Raw genomic sequence first — 17,558 nt, forward strand, 5'->3', positions numbered from 1 at the left:
CTCATTCAAATTAGCAACCGCGCCAAACGCCGCAGCGGGTCCCACGGAAATCGGGCACACTAGCACCTCATAACACCCTTCCCGGCTTCCTATGTACTTTAAGAACGCGTGGAATATGACACCACTGAGGTCCAACCCACTGAAAGAAAATAAAAGCTTTTGGAAATTAAATTCTACAGAGACGATAGAACGGAGACTTTTATTTTGACAAGATCTGCCTAACTAGATTACAGGAAGTAGATGCGCGCCGAGAGCTTTGAGTGGCAGCCTTCAAGCCGCACCCCCACAATTGTTGGTGACAACGTAGCAGCGGAATCTCTATCTTAGCGCCACTATCTAAGCCAGCTAATCGATCTCTGCTCAGCACTGAATTAGATAGCGGAACTTGCATCCTCTTCTACACATCCTGGTGGCGTATGCTCTACCGACTGTTCAGCTCGCTATCCCTTAAAACCCCGGCGTCTCTGTTTCGCTGCATTGTCCACGCCATGAAGCCGCAGGTGCTGTTCGTCCTCGGCGGCCCCGGGGCCGGGAAAGGCACCCAGTGCGCCAAGATTGTGGAGGTAAGAAGGGCGGATTGGGAACGCGATAATTTTAGCTTTAAAATAAAGTGATGGTCCCACGCGCCTCGGAAAGCCGATGCAGTGAACGTGGTGGATGTTTGAGGCGCGGTCTTTGTGTTAGGGCCCTGTACACAGAAAGGGAGCGATCTTCCAGGGCTCCGTGGGGATCTGACGTTTCCACTGGTGCCGGACTTAGCTGCTTTTACATCAAAACGGAAGTATTGTGGAAAAATAATACAATCTTTTTTTTTATCGTTGCACCAAAATATACAGCTCTTTTCTATAGCACCACATCATCTGAAGTCCTTTAACACTTTAACACATAGTACATTTACTTAAAATATCTTTTTTTATATATATTTGTAACGTGGTCAACTGAAGCAACTTACAAGAGATCACACTACAAATCCAAGCAGAATTTGAACCAATGACTCTGTGGTTACAGTATGTAGTATCTGCAGAGGAGATCAAAAGTTTTTTTTACATTTGGGGAATTTAGGATTTTGTTTATTTAACAGGAGACTCGCAACATTTCTGATTGCTCACTCAATGCTGCGACTTCTGGGTCCTGTTTGACCCATCTTAATCTGTGACGGTGTCTGTCTTTAATTTTCTCTTTTACAATTGACCGTGGACCCCAGCTCCCCAGAGATTTATTTTCTAAAGGGATGCTGCTCGCTGCTGTTGCCAACTGGCCACAATTCAACGAATTATTAATGTTAATCAGTTCCAGACTCCTTTGTTCACCTGCGTGTTTTACTGTATTTAGTGATTTTGTAAAATTGATATTTGTAAACAGAAATAAACTGAGAAGACTTGCTCACTAGATAAAAATTGAATTGATTAGAGAAAAAAAACTACAGTTATGTGAAATAGACCATTCAGTACTTTCATGAAAATTACACTTTAGTGATACCTCAGAAAGACATTCAATGGAAGATTTTACAATATAAAACCTTTTGGTGCCCTGGGCATCGTATTTTTCAGATGTCCACCCATAGCTAAAAAGCACAAAATGCGGGGTGATCTACAGAAATCAGAATTTTGTTTTGCGTATTTAATTGGAGACTGCAACCTTCTTTGATTCAACCCTCAGAATGTCTTTGAATGCCTGCTCAATGCTGTGGCTTCCTTGAACCTTGATTCCTTGATTCTCATTTTTGTGTGCCCTGAATATCAAGTATTTCACTCCAAACCCTTTTTTATATTTTTTAACTATCTTAACCGGAGACTGTGTCTAATGTTGTCTTTGATTCTGTTTTTAATTTCATAAAATATGTCCATGCACTTTAGTAATACTGAACAGAATCACACAACAAAACATTTTACAATGAAATGTAAATGAGTGTACTATACAATGTAATTTGCAGTAAAGTACATTCACTTATAATTATTATGTACACAAATAAATGTAGAGTAACATATTCAAATGAACAACTTTAATAACATTTCATTCAGTGATTCTTAACCTTTTTGGAGTCGCAGACCCTCCTTTAAGAATCTAATGAAAGCTATGGATCCTTTTCCCCTGAAATATTCACATAAATGCAACTTTGCATGCAATGAATATTACGTACTTTATTTAGTGATATTTTATTGCGTCATACATATATGACATACACAAAGTGTTATTAAACTTTTTAAAGTAAAAAACCTAAAAAAACCCCAATCCTTTATGGAAATAGTAATGGCCACTTATTATAATTATGAAATACAATCCTCTTGTGCAAATTAAAATAGGTCTACTACTACTATGTTTTCTACTACCATTATTACTACTACATCTACTTTAAATCAACAATACTGGGATGTATACTGAATATAAATGTTCATTTTTATCAGACCCTCATGGACCCCCTGGGGTTCCACAGACCTTAATGTTAAGAACCCCTGATTTAATTTGAAACTCAACACATTGGGTGAAATTAAATAAACAAGCTACACAAATAGATTGTTACGGGGTAGATTAATGCACCTCAAGCTTTACAGATCTAGGTTTGTGTGCTTGTCTGTTCATTTACATCATCTAGAATGTTTTTTGTCAGTTGTCTTTACTAATGAATTTCTTTGATTGCGTGTGGATGTGCCTCCATGTGTACATACGTACATTTATATTGAGAGAGAGAGACGGAAGGGTTAAGAACAAACCAACTCTTGATCCCAGATTAGGACCCAAGTTCAGCCTTGCAATAGGTGACACCTCAGCACCACACTAGTTTAATGGAAATACATTTTATATCTCAAACTACTACAAATTTTTGCAATTCAGTAGGCCTCGTCGTATAACTGGAAAAGTCACGGTTAAAATGAAAAATATTTTAAGGCAGTTACCTTTGGACAAAGGTCAAACTGTTATTGAAGGCTTTGGGGATACGTACTGGACCAAACGGGACCAAAATCGATAGCCCTGATCCGGAGCCCTCTAACAAGACAAACACGATGCAGTTTGCTTGAAAAAGATACGTAAATTGTTTCAGAAGTTATTATTGTTCATAGGTTTCCGCAGATAGACATACAGGCACCGTTCTAAAATCTGCTTTTTCTCAACATTTTCAAGCATCATAGAATCAGAATCTAAACTTAACTTGATAGCAAATTTTTTTTTACCTCATCACCAAAAGTCCATTTAACGTATATGCTCACGTACAAGTCTGGTCTTGTAACCCGAAAAATCGATCATAAAATCAGGCCCCGACTTATACGCCCGTTAATGTGTCACTTAAATTTTTTTTTCTTCTTTTACATCTTCAATTTTTTACACACACACACATATATATACTGTATATATATATATATATGGTTGCAATAGTTTACTGTCAAATAAATGCAAAGAGTACACGACACGTGTTTCGCCCTCATTCTGGGTGGAGTGTGTACACCTGATGAGCCCAGAATGAGGGCGAAACACGTGTCGTGTACTCTTTGCATTTATTTGACAGTAAACTATTGCAACCATTCTATGACCTGCTCTTCACAAACTGAGGGCACCGTGGCGGATGTTAGCAGATTGCTGGCCAACCACAAAGCGTTACCTGGTAGGTAACCACCCACACTAACAGATTGTGACACAGACTTCGAATGCCGTGAATGTAATTACCCCGATCTACATGCTGTCAAATAAACGAACCACACGCCGTGGCGCAACGTTAGGGGCATCGCCTCTGACGCTGACGTCCGAGGTTCGATTCCCGAGAGGGAGTGCAGTGGAGTGTGTACACCTGATGAGCCCAGAATGAGGGCGAAACATGTGTCGTGTACTCTTTGCATTTATTTGACAGTAAACTATTGCAACCATTCTATGATCTGCTCTTCACAAACTGAGGGCACCGTGGCGGATGTTAGCAGATTGCTGGCCAACCACAAAGCGTTACCTGGTAGGTAACCACCCACACTAACAGATTGTGACACAGACTTCGAATGCCGTGAATATATATATATATATATATATATATATATATACTGTATATAAAATCCAATGTCTGTATGTATGTCTGTCCACTTTTCACGAGAGAACTACTTAGCGGATTTAGATCAGGATTTTTTTCTAGAAGTTGCTTGAGCATTCCGGTTGATTTTGTGACATCTCTCATTGCGTTATGTATCATAGTTCACTTGCGGTACCGATTTATCCACGCAAATATGAGAGAGACACAGTGGGCCGAGAGGAGGGGGGCAGGGCCCTCCTCACTCATGTGCCAGCCTCGGAGCGTACCTTACATCCGCTTAGCTATCGAACGAGAGAACTACTTAATGGATTTAGATTGGGTTTTTTTCTATAATCTTCTTGAACATTCCGGTTGAATTTGTGACTTCTCTCATTGCACTAAGAATCATAATTCACTTGCAGGAGTGATATATTTGCACTAATCTGAGACAGGTTGCGGGCCGAGGGGAAGGGGGAAGCATGACGTCTGGAGTGGGGAATCGGTCTACCTCTGCGTTTTGGAGTGTTCCTTGCCTCCGCTTAGCTGGCGATTCATGTTTCTTTATTGATTTTTAAAGTTTGTCCTGTGTCACTACAACGCGGGCAGAGCCGCAGGGGATGGCTAGTAGTATCATATAAAAAGAATGATCGACCCTTTTGGGAAATTGGCAGTAAATCATTTTTTATGCACAAGTTTGAATGTATAATTTTAGTAAAGAAGGTTTAGAACATAAGATCCTGTTATAGTAATGGTGCAGTTTTAAAAGGTAATGTTAGTTTGTAATGTGAGTTTAGTTAAAGGATAGAATCACTTAAACATCAAATCTGAAAGGAAGACAGATTCACATTGGACTATCATCTTAATACATAATTCGCCAGTCTCCTCACTCACTCACTCACTCACTCACTCACTCACTCACTCACTCACTCACTCAATTCCGTCTGAAGCAGAAAGCGCAGTCGCCTTCTGCGCATGTCCGAAGCCGAATGCAGAGTCGCCTTCTGCGCAGCTGCCTGAAAAACCTTACAAGTCCGACATCGCGGCAGGCGGCAGATTTACGACCGCGAAAATTCAAAGAGAAAGGCGACTTCGACCGACATCCAACCCCAACATCGCGGCAGGCGGCGGATTTACGGCCGCAAAAATTCAAAGAGAATGGCGACTTCAATTAAAGCTCTAGAGGCCTGAAAGGCGATTTCGACTACAGCTTGAGGCCTTATTACGCATTCATTCAATTCACCTATATCAGGTTTGTGGTGCTTATACTTATTACTATTCTACTCGTGCCCGTTTCATCTTACGTTGTCGAAATGGGCTCTTTGTCTAGTTGGCAATAAGAAAAAGCAAAATCAAACTCCTTGTTAAAATGTCTGCTTGGTAACCCAGTGTTCATAGTTAGGACTCTTTATAAGTGCTCCCTAATTATATGCCTGCCTCAGTACTCCAAACTTCTGCAAATGATTATAAGTTACTAGCCAAGCCCTAAATCTAACCTTAACCTCTTTTGAAGATTGAGAGAAGCCCTTTTAGTGGTTAGGATTAAAGAGCTGGGTTAAAGTTAGCTAAATGAAGTCATAATCTCCTTTAAAGGCAAATACCACCATAGTGGCTGTATGATTGAAAGGCATAATACAAATTACGCATGTAAAGTCCTGTTTAGGACCTGGAATGTAGAAGTAAAATGTTTCCAGGCTCGGGCTCAGCCACTGACTTCCTATGTGACTGTGATTCATTTACTTAATTTATCAGTCTTCTTAATTTAGAAGAACTGAAGTCTATCTGTGAAGTATTTTTTTTAGTATACTTATGCAAGGTACTGTTAAAAAATGCACAGTAAGGGATTCCATCTCTTCCACTGACTCGTCCTGTGATTTATTCTGCCAGCATGCGAATCACAGAAATGAAGATTTATATCATGTCGGGGCATATTTGGAGCGGATAACAAAAGGATGCAAGATGTAAGCTCGACGGGCTTGTGATCTGAGAAGCATATTTTTTTTGTACCAGCTGGAATATCTGACAATAAGGAGAAATGCAATTTCAGGAACAACCAGTCAACCTTGTTAAATTCAAACCATCCTGGTTAAACTAGTGTGTTTTTCATTTTTTTGTTGTGTTTATAAAAACATTAGGTAATAAAATGTCTCTCTATTATAAAAGAAAATCTTGAGATGAGACTATTGCCAAGAGATTTTTTCAAGTCTTCCTCTCAACCATTTCCGGTTAACGGCCCGCGGTCTTCTCACCTCTCATTCGTGTGAATGTTTTTGTCACACACAGTTATTGTGCTCTCAGCTCTTATAAATTTTTACATATTCCTCACTTTAAGTTCCCAGTAAAAGAAGACTTATTATATCCAAATCTTTTTGAAGAATTTCATCCCGAAGGGTTATCAACAGAAGAAATGAGTACATGGGCAATCCTAGCACCGAGAAACAATGAAGTCAAACAAATTAACGTAATAATTGTCGATCGGTTACACGGCAGATTGGTTAAATGCGTATCAATAGACTATGCTGAAACAGTTGGTGGTGATGGTGCGGAAGAAAGGTAATGTAGTACATCTTCCACAGATAAAATTAGACACCAAAGGAGATCTTGATATGCCATTCGTATTAAACGTTTACAGTTTCCCATTAGAATAGCTTTTGCTATGACAATTAACAAATCACAGAGACAAACATTCGAAAAGTCGGTTTATTTATTAGAGAGAAAGAAACGATATTCACTCACGGGCAGTAATACGTTGTATTGTCACGACGTAAGTCCAAACACGGAATCAAAATTCAATGCGATATTGATGAAAAGTTGAATTTAAAAAATAGTTTTACAGTAAAAGTGTAAGTTTAAAAAGTGTTTGCGTGTTATTTCAAAGCCAAACAAAATGAAAATTTATAACGCAACGGATATCTCTAACACTACATGACACATTTTCTTTCAATTTATTACATCTTACTATTTTTTACTATGGTTAATTATTCGCTGTAATGTAAAATAGTTAGTTCTATTATGCATGTATAATAATTTCCATGAAAATAACAAACAGTTTAAATTGCACATCCGCTTTCCCATACGCGAGCGGCAGAGCCTTAAAGTGACTAGCGTGTAGCACCCGGCCGGGGGTAGGGGCAGAGCCCCCTAGTAATTGTAAAAAAAAAAAGGAATTTACGACTGGCATTGGCAATGTTGGAATGTTTTTAAAATAATTGAGTACAGTGCTAAAGTAAAGGGTTTGGCTTTAAGACAGATGGTTTAGTATTAACACAATCACGTAAGCAGACCAGGCAGGGGTGAAGAAAAAGTTTTGAGCCTGACCTTTAAGAGAAATGCCAGTAAAAGCAAAACCATTTTATCTTTTATAATCGCTTTGAACACTAATACAGTAATAAAAACATTTGCAGATCTCTTCTGTGGTACTGGCATAAAATGTTTTCTCTTGCTTTTGCCAACCCTCTTGGGTGGCTGACTTGACCTCTTCATCATTAGCTCAGTACGTTCTGTGAAAGTCGCTGTTCAGATTGGACAATGAATTGCTGGCATACTGGGCCAGATGTAGAGAATCGGGTCGGGTGGCATCTCTGAATTCAGTTGGTGGGTGTATAGTGGTCTGTCTTCCTTATTTTCTGGTTCTTCTTTACTACCACCTGACTGAAGCACTGTGCAGCCACCCGTGATGCTGGAATGCGTTGAATCCTTGCAGACAAAAGCCTGGAAAATAAAATAAAATAGCATAGAATAGACTGCCTAATGGGGGCTGGGTGGTCTTTTGCCCTTGGAACCCATATGGATTCTTTTTCTCCAGCTTAAACGGAGCTCATCTTTAGTGACTTGCATTGCAGCCTTATATATAAGGACACAATTCTTTTACTAATTTTAAATCATTGATTTATAAGACTGTATGGAATTATTTTTTTTTCTTTCTTTGAATCTTATCTTTTCTTGTAACTTTCTCTTTCACATCTTGCAAAGCACTGTGAGCTTACATCCTTTGTAAGAAAATGTTCCATAGAAGTAAATGTTGCTGTTGTTGTATTGTTGTGAAGGAGGATGAGAATGGCTTTTTGCTTTCCTTGCTGCTGCTTCTTAATTAAATTGTGGAAATCAGTGACTGGTTATGGGATGTATTTAAGTCATGTCACTCTATTATAATAAAGAAATCTTGGGTCCAGACGCGATCTTCTCGGAAGACGCTTTAAATTCCTGCGAGACTACTTGCCCTACTTACAAACAATTTCTCGAGACACTTTTAAAATCCTACGAGACAAGGAAATGAGACAAAAGGACAGCTGCTGTACAGGCTTTTAAATAACTGACGCGCAGCCCGGCACAAGCAGCAGCTGGCTTAAAGGGAGAGGGGGAATGACTCATTCACTACGGCTTTATTACTGGCAAATATCAAGAAATAAAAAATGAATGAAGTGAAAATAACAATCTCTTTAACTTGCATATCCAGTTAACCAAACCTGGGGGTTGGCGAGCGAAGCCCCCTAGTTTCTCTATATATAAAAGAAAATCCTGGAATGGAAAGCAAATGCAAGGCTACGATACGTGATCATCTTGAAAGATATTTTAAAGACCCGCGAGACCAAGGAGACTTACCACTGTGTGTCTCGCAGGGACTGTAAACATGAGACTTGGTGCCAAGAGATTGTCCCAGGGCCGTAGCAAAAAGGACCGGGGCTATATCGGCTTTAAAAGAATCAAAGGGCAGACCCCCCCCATTATACGTCCTGCAAGAAAGAGTTCAACTATGCCCGAGGCCAGAAATGAAAGACAGGTATTGCTTTTACAACGTCATGCGAGACCAGGCAGTGAGCCATCATTTAAAACAAGTCACCAGACCTCTAAGCTAGCAGTTGTTGGATTGCTTTTGGCAGGCAAGCATCATGTGCTCCGAGCCCTTAAAACAACGACATGCAACAGGCAGCAGAGGCAGCTAGCAAGCAGCAAAAAGACCGCAAATGATCTAATGGCATATCCTTAGTGTACGTTCAGCTGCAACACCCTTCACAACACGAGCAGCATTATACGTCTGGCAAGAAGAGATGTAACCACGTGCAGGGCAGGAACTAAAGAAACAAGTATTGTTTTTACAAAAGTTTTTAAAGTAAAAGTGAAAATAATGCATATGTAACAATTCCCAAGAAAATAACAATCTCTTTAAATTGTAGATTGCCTGCCTAAGGTAAAGTCATCCCTGATGAATGGGGACATGGGAATGAGGGGTCCTTTCATCGGATTAGCGCTATTTCAGATGTGGAATGGCAAAATGGAGGCAGCTTGATGAATGAGGTCTCCAGGACTTGAAACAAATCCAAATCATATTACTGTATGTGATATCATCTAATGTGAAATTCTACTCTGTACTTCTAGAATTTTTATTTTTATACTGTATTGAGGATTTATTCTGTTCTATGTATTGTATTATATTGACCCCCTTCTTTTTGGCACCCACTGCACACCCAACCTACCTGGAAAGGGGTCTCTCTTTGAACTGCCTTTCCAAAGGTTTCTTCCATTTTTTCCCTACAAGGGTTTTTTTTTTTTGAGTTTTTTCTGGTCTTCTTAGAGAGTCAAGGCTGGGGGGCTGTCAAGAGGCAGGGGCTGTTAAAGCCCATTGCGGCACTTGTTGTGTGATTTTGGGCTATACAAAAAATAAATTGTATTGTACTTCCGGTAAACCAAACCTGGGGGTTGGCGAGTGAAGCGAACAGGGGGCGGAGCCCCGTAGTAATCAGTAAAAACAATGTCCTCAAGCGTTAAGGTCATAAACTATTGTGCAGGAGATCCTAATGACACTGACTTGGATGTTGAACTTCTTCTTTGTTGCAGGAGAATCACCAGGCTTCCATTGTTTGGGTTGTTGTTTGTATTCCTTGTCTTAGTAATTTATCGTAAATTTCCCCCAATTTGAATTCATTAACTTGGAATCTTCCTTGAAACACTGGATTTGATAACTGGGTCGGCCTGTTTACTGCCAGTGTCTAAAACAAAGAACAAAAATTAGCATGCGGTGGCACAAGGGAAAACACGCACAATATCTGCATCTTAAGCCTCAGCGGCTTCTCTAAATTATTGGCCCTTTTGAACAAGCCTGGGTCTTGGAACTCTGTCATGCGAGACGTGGTTCCTCTTACTGAGACACTGTTTTCCTGGGAGCCCATGCATTTATATATCATCTCAACCAGAAGAGGCGTGGCTTAGTTGAGTGGGGGTATGGCTGAGGTGCTCTCCTTGCACGGCTTCTCGGAGCTACGGGGGAGTAACGAGATGGTATTGTTAGCGTTGGTGCCTCTTCTTGTCCTGGTGGGTTATTGCATACCTTATCTGAGTCTGCAGTGTGGTGTAGTGGTTAAAGCTTTGGCCTTCAGACCCTAAGATTGTGGGTTCGAAACCCGCTACTGGCATCGTGTAACCAATTGTATATTTATTGTAAGTCAGCCAATTAAGTAAATGTAAATGCGTTATAAATGTAGCTTAACAATATAAATTATCTATTATATAATGCCTTTCCTGTCTTATCTATCTATCTATCTATCTATCTATCTATCTATCTATCTATCTATCTATCTATCTATCTATCTATCTATCTATCTATCTATCTATCTATCTATCTATTATATAGTACCTTTCATATCTATCTATAAGTGTGTGTGTGTGTGTATGTATATATAAATATATATATATATATATATATATATATATATATATATATATAATATATAACCTAAAATCCAATGTCTGTCTGCTTTTCACAAGAGAGCTACTTAATGGATTGAACATTCCGGTTGATTTTGCAACTTCTTTCATTGAGCTAAGTATCATAGTTCGCTTATGGTACCAATTTATTTGTGTAAATCTGAGAGAGGCTGGGGCTGGAGGGGGCCTCCTCCTCCTCCTCACTCACACGCCAACCTCCGTTCAAGTTGCTCTACCGCTCGCCACGTGTTGGAGTGCACCTTGCCTCCACATAAATAGCAATACCTGTTTGTTCAGCAGACATTATCACCTACAGATTGTTAAGGACTAACGTTTCTGATCTTTGAGAGAGAGATCAGAGCTCCATGTGTTTTAGAGGGTAGCTGCTGGTTGACAGAGATATCACAGCCACGTGCTCTTCTCCCCAAATGAGGAACGCTCTCCCATCAGAGCTGAACACCATCAGATAGAGTGGCGACGTTTGACGGTGGAGCATACCTTTCTTCCGCTTGGCCATAATTACATTTTTTCAAATTTTTTTTTATTAATTTTTAAAGTTTTTCTTGTTTCACTAATTACGTGGGCCGAGCCGCGGTGGACAGCTAGTAGTTAATAAACAGACAAGTGTCTACATGAAAACATATCCATATATACATTGTTCATGGTTAATTTAACAATTTGAAAGTTCTTTTAACATTGGACTTTTTTTTGTGTGTAGAAATTTGTAATTCATGCATTTTTACTACACAGGATTTAATCTTTGACTGCTTCATAAATGATGCGGGCTCTGCATCGGTCTGTCGTGGTGAAAAAGGAGCTGAGCCATAAGGCAAAGCTCTCAATTTACCAGTCGATCTGTGTTCCTACCCTCACCTATGGTCATGAGCTATGGGTAGTGACCGAAAGAATGAGATTGCAAATACAAGCGGCTGATATGAGTTTCCTCCTCAGGGTATCTGGGCTCTCCCTTAAAGATAGGGCGAGAAACTCAGTCATCCGGGAGGAGCTCAGAGTAGAGCCGCTGCTCCTCCACATCGAGAGGAGTCAGATGAGGTGGCTCGGGCATCTGATCAGGATGCCTCCTGGACGCCTCCCTGGTGAGGTGTTCTGGGCATGTCCAACCGGGAGGAGGCCCAGGGGAAGACCCAGGACACGCTGGAGGGACTATGTCTCCCGGCTGGCCTGGGAACACCTCGGGATTCTCCTGGAAGAGCTAGAAGAAGTGGCCGGGGAGAGGGAAGTCTGGGCATCTCTGCTCAAGCTGCTGCCCCCGCGACCCGACCTCGGATAAGCGGAAGAAAATGGATGGATGGATGGATGGATGGATGCTTCATAAATCGATACCAGTGAATACCCCGAAACATTTTGAAATCTAAATTTTTCAGTTTTTAGCAAAATATGAAACATACATGCTAGTCCATTGTTAATGTTCAAAAACTCTGATTTAATTTTCAAATTAACTTTATTCTAATACTTAATTGCAGCCCAGAAAGCCAGTCTCTTCAGCATTTGGCACAAGGCAGGAACTAATTGAAGAGCTCAGTTCCAAAATCAGCTAAGTACAAAAGATACATTTTGGAGATAAATAGGAAAATCTGGGTCCGTAAGCAGATTTTGAAACTAAATCCCTAAAACTATAGCGCTACACTGTTGCAATTAACAGGTTTTGAAGCTCAAACATATTTTCGGCGCATGACCAACTGCATGAAAAGTCACAATCACGTGTTCACTAAATTTTACCAAAAGGTGTAATTAGCAGATTTTGAAACTCACATCTTCAATTATAGATGGAGTGCCAGTCCTTCACAGGTCACATCTTATACACACACATGGCCAATTCAGAGTCATTAATGAACTTAACATGTGCATGTGTTAGGAAGCTGGAAAACCTGGAAACAATCCACATGTTACACAGGAAGAACGTGTAATGTCTATAGACATTTGGGCTGAATTTAAACCCTGCATTTTGGATCACAAAGTCAGTCACTTTAACCGCTGGTCATTGTCACCCTGAATTTAACATTTACATTTTATTTCTTCTTCTTCTTCCTATATTGGCATAAGTCGCTTTGACATATGAATGAGGGAATGAAGTATATTTTCATTTGATAAAACACAATTTGTATTGGGTCATTGGCTGTTAGGAGTTTGCATGTTTTCCCCGTATTTGTGTGTGTTAGGTTAGTCGTTGATTTTTAAATTCACCCTGTGTGAGTATGGCATACTCAGTGACTTACTGCGCCTCGGGATGGGCCCTGAACACAAATAAGCAGGTTTGAAAACTTTATTTATGTTAATTGTGACAGTTGTCTCTTGGTGTTTCTACATAATAATAGACCTGAAACTGGCTTAAGATGCAAGTTGCGTAATCTGCCTGGAGATGTTAGCTACTTGGAGGGGTTAGGTGAGAGTATTCATCAGCAAAAGAGTCGTTACTTATGTTGTAGTCTGTAGTTTTAACGGCTGCATTTTTCAGGATACAAAAGCAGTAGGGGACAAAAGCTAGTAAAACTGGAAAGGCCAGTTCTTATAAAAGCTTTGTAAGGAATTGTTAAATTCCAAAGATGTCACCAAATGTCAGGAAAGCTCTTGAAGTTAATCATCACGTCAATTTTATTTTTTTACAGTAGCATCTAAAACAGTGTATTATAAATAACATAAAGCTGTTGACAAGTATGGTATACAGTAATCCCTCCTCCATCGCGGGGGTTGCGTTCCAGAGCCACCCGCGAAATAAGAAAATCCGCGAAGTAGAAACCATATGTTTATATGGTTATTTTTATATTGTCATGCTTGGGTAACAGATTTGCGCAGAAACACAGGAGGTTGTAGAGAGGCAGGAACGTTATTCAAACACTGCAAACAAACATTTGTCTCTTTTTCAAAAGTTTAAACTGTGCTCCATGACAAGACAGAGATGACAGTTCTGTCTCACAATTAAAAGAATGCAAACATATCTTCCTCTTCAAAGGAAACAGAGAGGAAAGCAAACAGTATGCGAAGCACCGCCGGTACAAAGCTGTTGAAGGCGGCAGCTCACACCCCCTCCGTCAGGAGCAGGGAGGGGGAGAGAGAGAGAGAAAAATCAATACGTGCCCTTTGAGCTTTTAAGTATGCGAAGCACTGTGCAGCATGTCACTTCAGGAAGCAGCTGCACACAGAAGGTAGCAACGTGAAAATAATCTTTCAGCATTTTTAGACGAGCGTCCGTATCGTCTAGGTGTGCGAACAGCCCCCCTGCTCACACCCCCTACGTCAGGATCACAGAAAGTCAGCGCGAGAGAGAGAGAAAAGTAAGTTGGGTAGCTTCTCAGCCATCTGCCAATAGCGTCCCTTGTATGAAATCAACTGGGCAAACCAACTGACGAAGCATGTACCAGAAATTAAAAGACCCATTGTCCGCAGAAACCCGCAAAGCAGCGAAAAATCCGCGATATATATTTAAATATGCTTATATATAAAATCCGCGATGGAGTGAAGCCGCGAAAGGCGAAGCGCGATATAGCGAGGGATCACTGTAGTGATTAAATTGACAGTTCAGTGATAGAAGATAATTAACATTGTCTTAGTAAAACACTAGGGGGCTTCGCCCCCTGCTTGCTTTGCTCGCCAACCCCCATGTTTGTTTTTCCAGATACACACTTTAAGATTTTTTTTTTTCCTTTGAATTGTTGCTGTTTCATTAATTTCACTTTTATTCCTGAACTTCTGTAAAAACAATATTTGGAATCTTTCAAGTCCCAATGTGCTGAATCTTTTTAATGAGGTCAGTGAGACTTGTGTTTAATGACTTTGTACCATAATACAGGACAGGTTTCTCTGATTGGAATTTCAGCACAGACAAATCGATCCACATCATCAGTAGTTAAATTTTTTTTTTGCAAAGTAACCAATAAATGCATGTGAGGTAAATTCCGTTTTTGAAATTCTCTTGACTTAAACTTCAAAGCCTTACAATATTTACATACTTCTGACATATCACCTATGTCCATATATTCGAGCGCTCAAAAGGCTCCTATCAATTATGGAGAATCCAATGCATCCACTAAACAATGTCATCTCCAGACAGAGGAGCAGCTTCAGTGACAGACTGCTGTCACTGTCCTGCTCCACTGACAGACTGAGAAGATCGTTCCTCTCCCAAACTATGCGACTGTTCAATTCCACCCAGGGGGGGGTTAAACATTAACATTCTAAAAAAGATGGCGCCGACTGTTGAGGCACGCCGTCAGCCACTCTGGCTTTTGTGTTTCTTGTTACTCCTGCTTTTTTCTCGGCTTACTTACTCCTGTGATGCTCTTCCTGACTCGATCATTCGTTATGATCGCTTCACCCTTTTGGCTCTTCGAACGAGTGCGGGGGTTTCTCGACATTTGACTCCGGAGTTCAGTCAAACCTTTGGCCGACTGTTTGAGGAAGTCCCGGCCTTCCTCGTCACTGTCCACGGCTTGGCCGGTCGCCGATGGAAACGCCGCCGCCGTGGGAAGCGTGGAGGCACCAGGGCTCGGCTCCGAGCCTCCCGGATCCTCTCTAGGAACAACTCTCCTGGCTCCCAACATGAGTCAATGCTCCCGAAATGCCTCTTGCCCTCGGATGCTCCGGTACACTTCCCTGCCTCGCTCCGTCACCGCCGCCGGGGAGTGAACTTTAACAACCTACGCCGCATCACGACAATGTCAGCCGCCACGGCTGGTGCGTCTTTGTTAACGTCGTCCCAGCCGGTTCGTTTTTCACATCCCCGGCTGGATTTATTTTGTGGAATGAATTCTAAGCTGCGTAAAGTGGATTTTAATGTTCTGCGTCCTGTACAGAGATTTACTTCACAGTCATTGGTTAAATTTGAACTATTTAACTCTCAATCTATCAGCAATAAATCCATACTGATTGAAGAACACATCAGGGAAAAAGGACTTGACTTCATGTGTCTGACAGAAACCTGGCACCAGTCAGAGGTTTACTCTGCCTTAAATGAAGCCTGTCCACTTGGCTACAGTTACTTGGAGGCAGCTCGCAGCACTGGGCGTGGTGGTGGAATAGCTGTTATCCACCGTCAGGACCTGGGGTTGTCCCCTATCTCGATACCTGCAATATCTTCCTGTGAGTGCCTTGCATTTAAATGTAAGCCCCCGTTTCCCCTGACTGTTCTCCTTATCTATCGACCTCCAAAACCCAATTCTGCCTTTATTCCGGAAATTACTGATCTTCTCACAACACTCTGTGCTACTTCTGCCAACATCATAATCTTAGGAGATATAAATATTCATGTTGACAATCCCACAGGTTATCTCACTGCTGATTTCCTTGAGCTGCTAGATTCTCTCAACCTACAACAACATGTTGATGTTCCCACACATTCTAGGGGTCACACTCTTGACTTGGTCATTTCAAACTGTCCCCCAATCAGGAATCTACAGGTATTTGATCTTGGTATTTCAGACCACAAAGTTGTGTCATTGGAGCTGCCCTTTTTCTCCTCCCGTATCAAACCAAAACGACAGATCTACTTCAGAAATCTGAAGAATATCAATGTGGATGCCTTGGCCTTGGACCTTACATTTCTCTCCTCTGACTTTATCAGCTCCCTCTCTGTTGCTGACCTTGTGGATTTTTACAACCAGTCCCTGAGCAGTCTCCTGGACTTCCACGCCCCTTTAACATCTAGGTCCGTCTCATTCTCGTGCTCAGCACCTTGGTATACCTGCGAGCTGCGAAAAATGAAGGCGGCTGGGCGTGTCCTTGAGCGGCGGCTCAAGGCCTCTGGGCTGACTGTCCATAAACAGGCTTACAGAGAACACATGAGAGCGTATGCAGAAGCTCTGAAGGTTGCACGGTCCAAGTTTTATTCCACCATCATCAGAAATGGCTCCAGCAACCCTAAAAAACTTTTTTCAACCATAAATCATCTTGTCAAACCTCCTTTACCTCCCCATTCTGAGACCACTGATGACAGATGCAACATGTATATCAACTTTTTTAAACAAAAAGTTGATAATATCCGTTTACACCTCTCTACCAAGGATATCTTGCCCTTCCCAACTGTTGACTCATTGTCTGAGACCGTCCATCCTCTTTGCTCTTTCTCTGTTGCCACACAGGAAGAGGTGGAGGATGTCATCAGGAAAATGAAACCGTCTACTAGTTCCCTGGACCCTTTCCCCTCACCCTTGCTGAGGGCCAACATTTCTGCCATCTCTCCACTTATCACCAGGATAATAAATCAGTCCCTCCTGGCTGGCCATATTCCTTCTGCACTAAAAACTGCTGTCATCAGACCTCTACTGAAAAAATCCACCTTGGATCCTGAAGTTCTCTCCAATTATAGGCCCATCTCCAATCTTCCATTTCTCTCCAAAGTCCTGGAAAAAATAGTTGCAGCACAACTTCACGATCATCTCAAACTGAACAATCTGTTTGAAAAGTTTCAGTCTGGTTTTCGCCCTGGCCATAGCACTGAAACAGCCCTGGTCAGGGTCACCAATGATCTTCTGATGACGGCAGATACTGGTTCACCTTCACTACTTATCCTCCTTGACCTGACAGCTGCTTTTGACACAATAGACCATAACATCCTTCTTCACCGCCTGCAATACACTATTGGACTCTCAGGAATTGTTCTAAATTGGTTTACATCATACCTGACTGGCAGAACTGAGCATGTCGCCCTTGGCAGCGCAAAGTCCCACACCCACAACGTCGCCTGTGGTGTTCCACAGGGCTCTGTGCTGGGCCCTATCCTTTTTACTATCTACATGCTCCCCCTTGGAACTGTCATTGGCAGACATGGTTTATCGTTCCATTGCTATGCCGATGACACTCAGCTTTACCTCAGGACTACTCCCACCTCCTCTACTGCTCCTCTGCCAACATCTAC

General features: G+C 41.4%; 1 protein-coding gene across 1 annotated transcript in view; it reads left to right on the top strand.

Moving 5' to 3' along the window:
* Positions 1–248: 248 nt before the first annotated feature.
* Positions 249–17,558, top strand: part of cmpk (cytidylate kinase) — a 70,606-nt gene continuing 53,296 nt past the window's right edge. Inside the window, exon 1 of the mRNA XM_028810876.2 lies at positions 249–563. Within this exon, the coding sequence (XP_028666709.2) occupies positions 417–563 (147 nt within the window). The 5' untranslated portion in view covers positions 249–416. The remainder of the gene's footprint in view (positions 564–17,558) is intronic.

This window comes from Erpetoichthys calabaricus, chromosome 10 (genome assembly GCF_900747795.2).
Source record: "Erpetoichthys calabaricus chromosome 10, fErpCal1.3, whole genome shotgun sequence".
NCBI classification, from domain to species: Eukaryota; Metazoa; Chordata; class Cladistia; order Polypteriformes; family Polypteridae; genus Erpetoichthys; species Erpetoichthys calabaricus.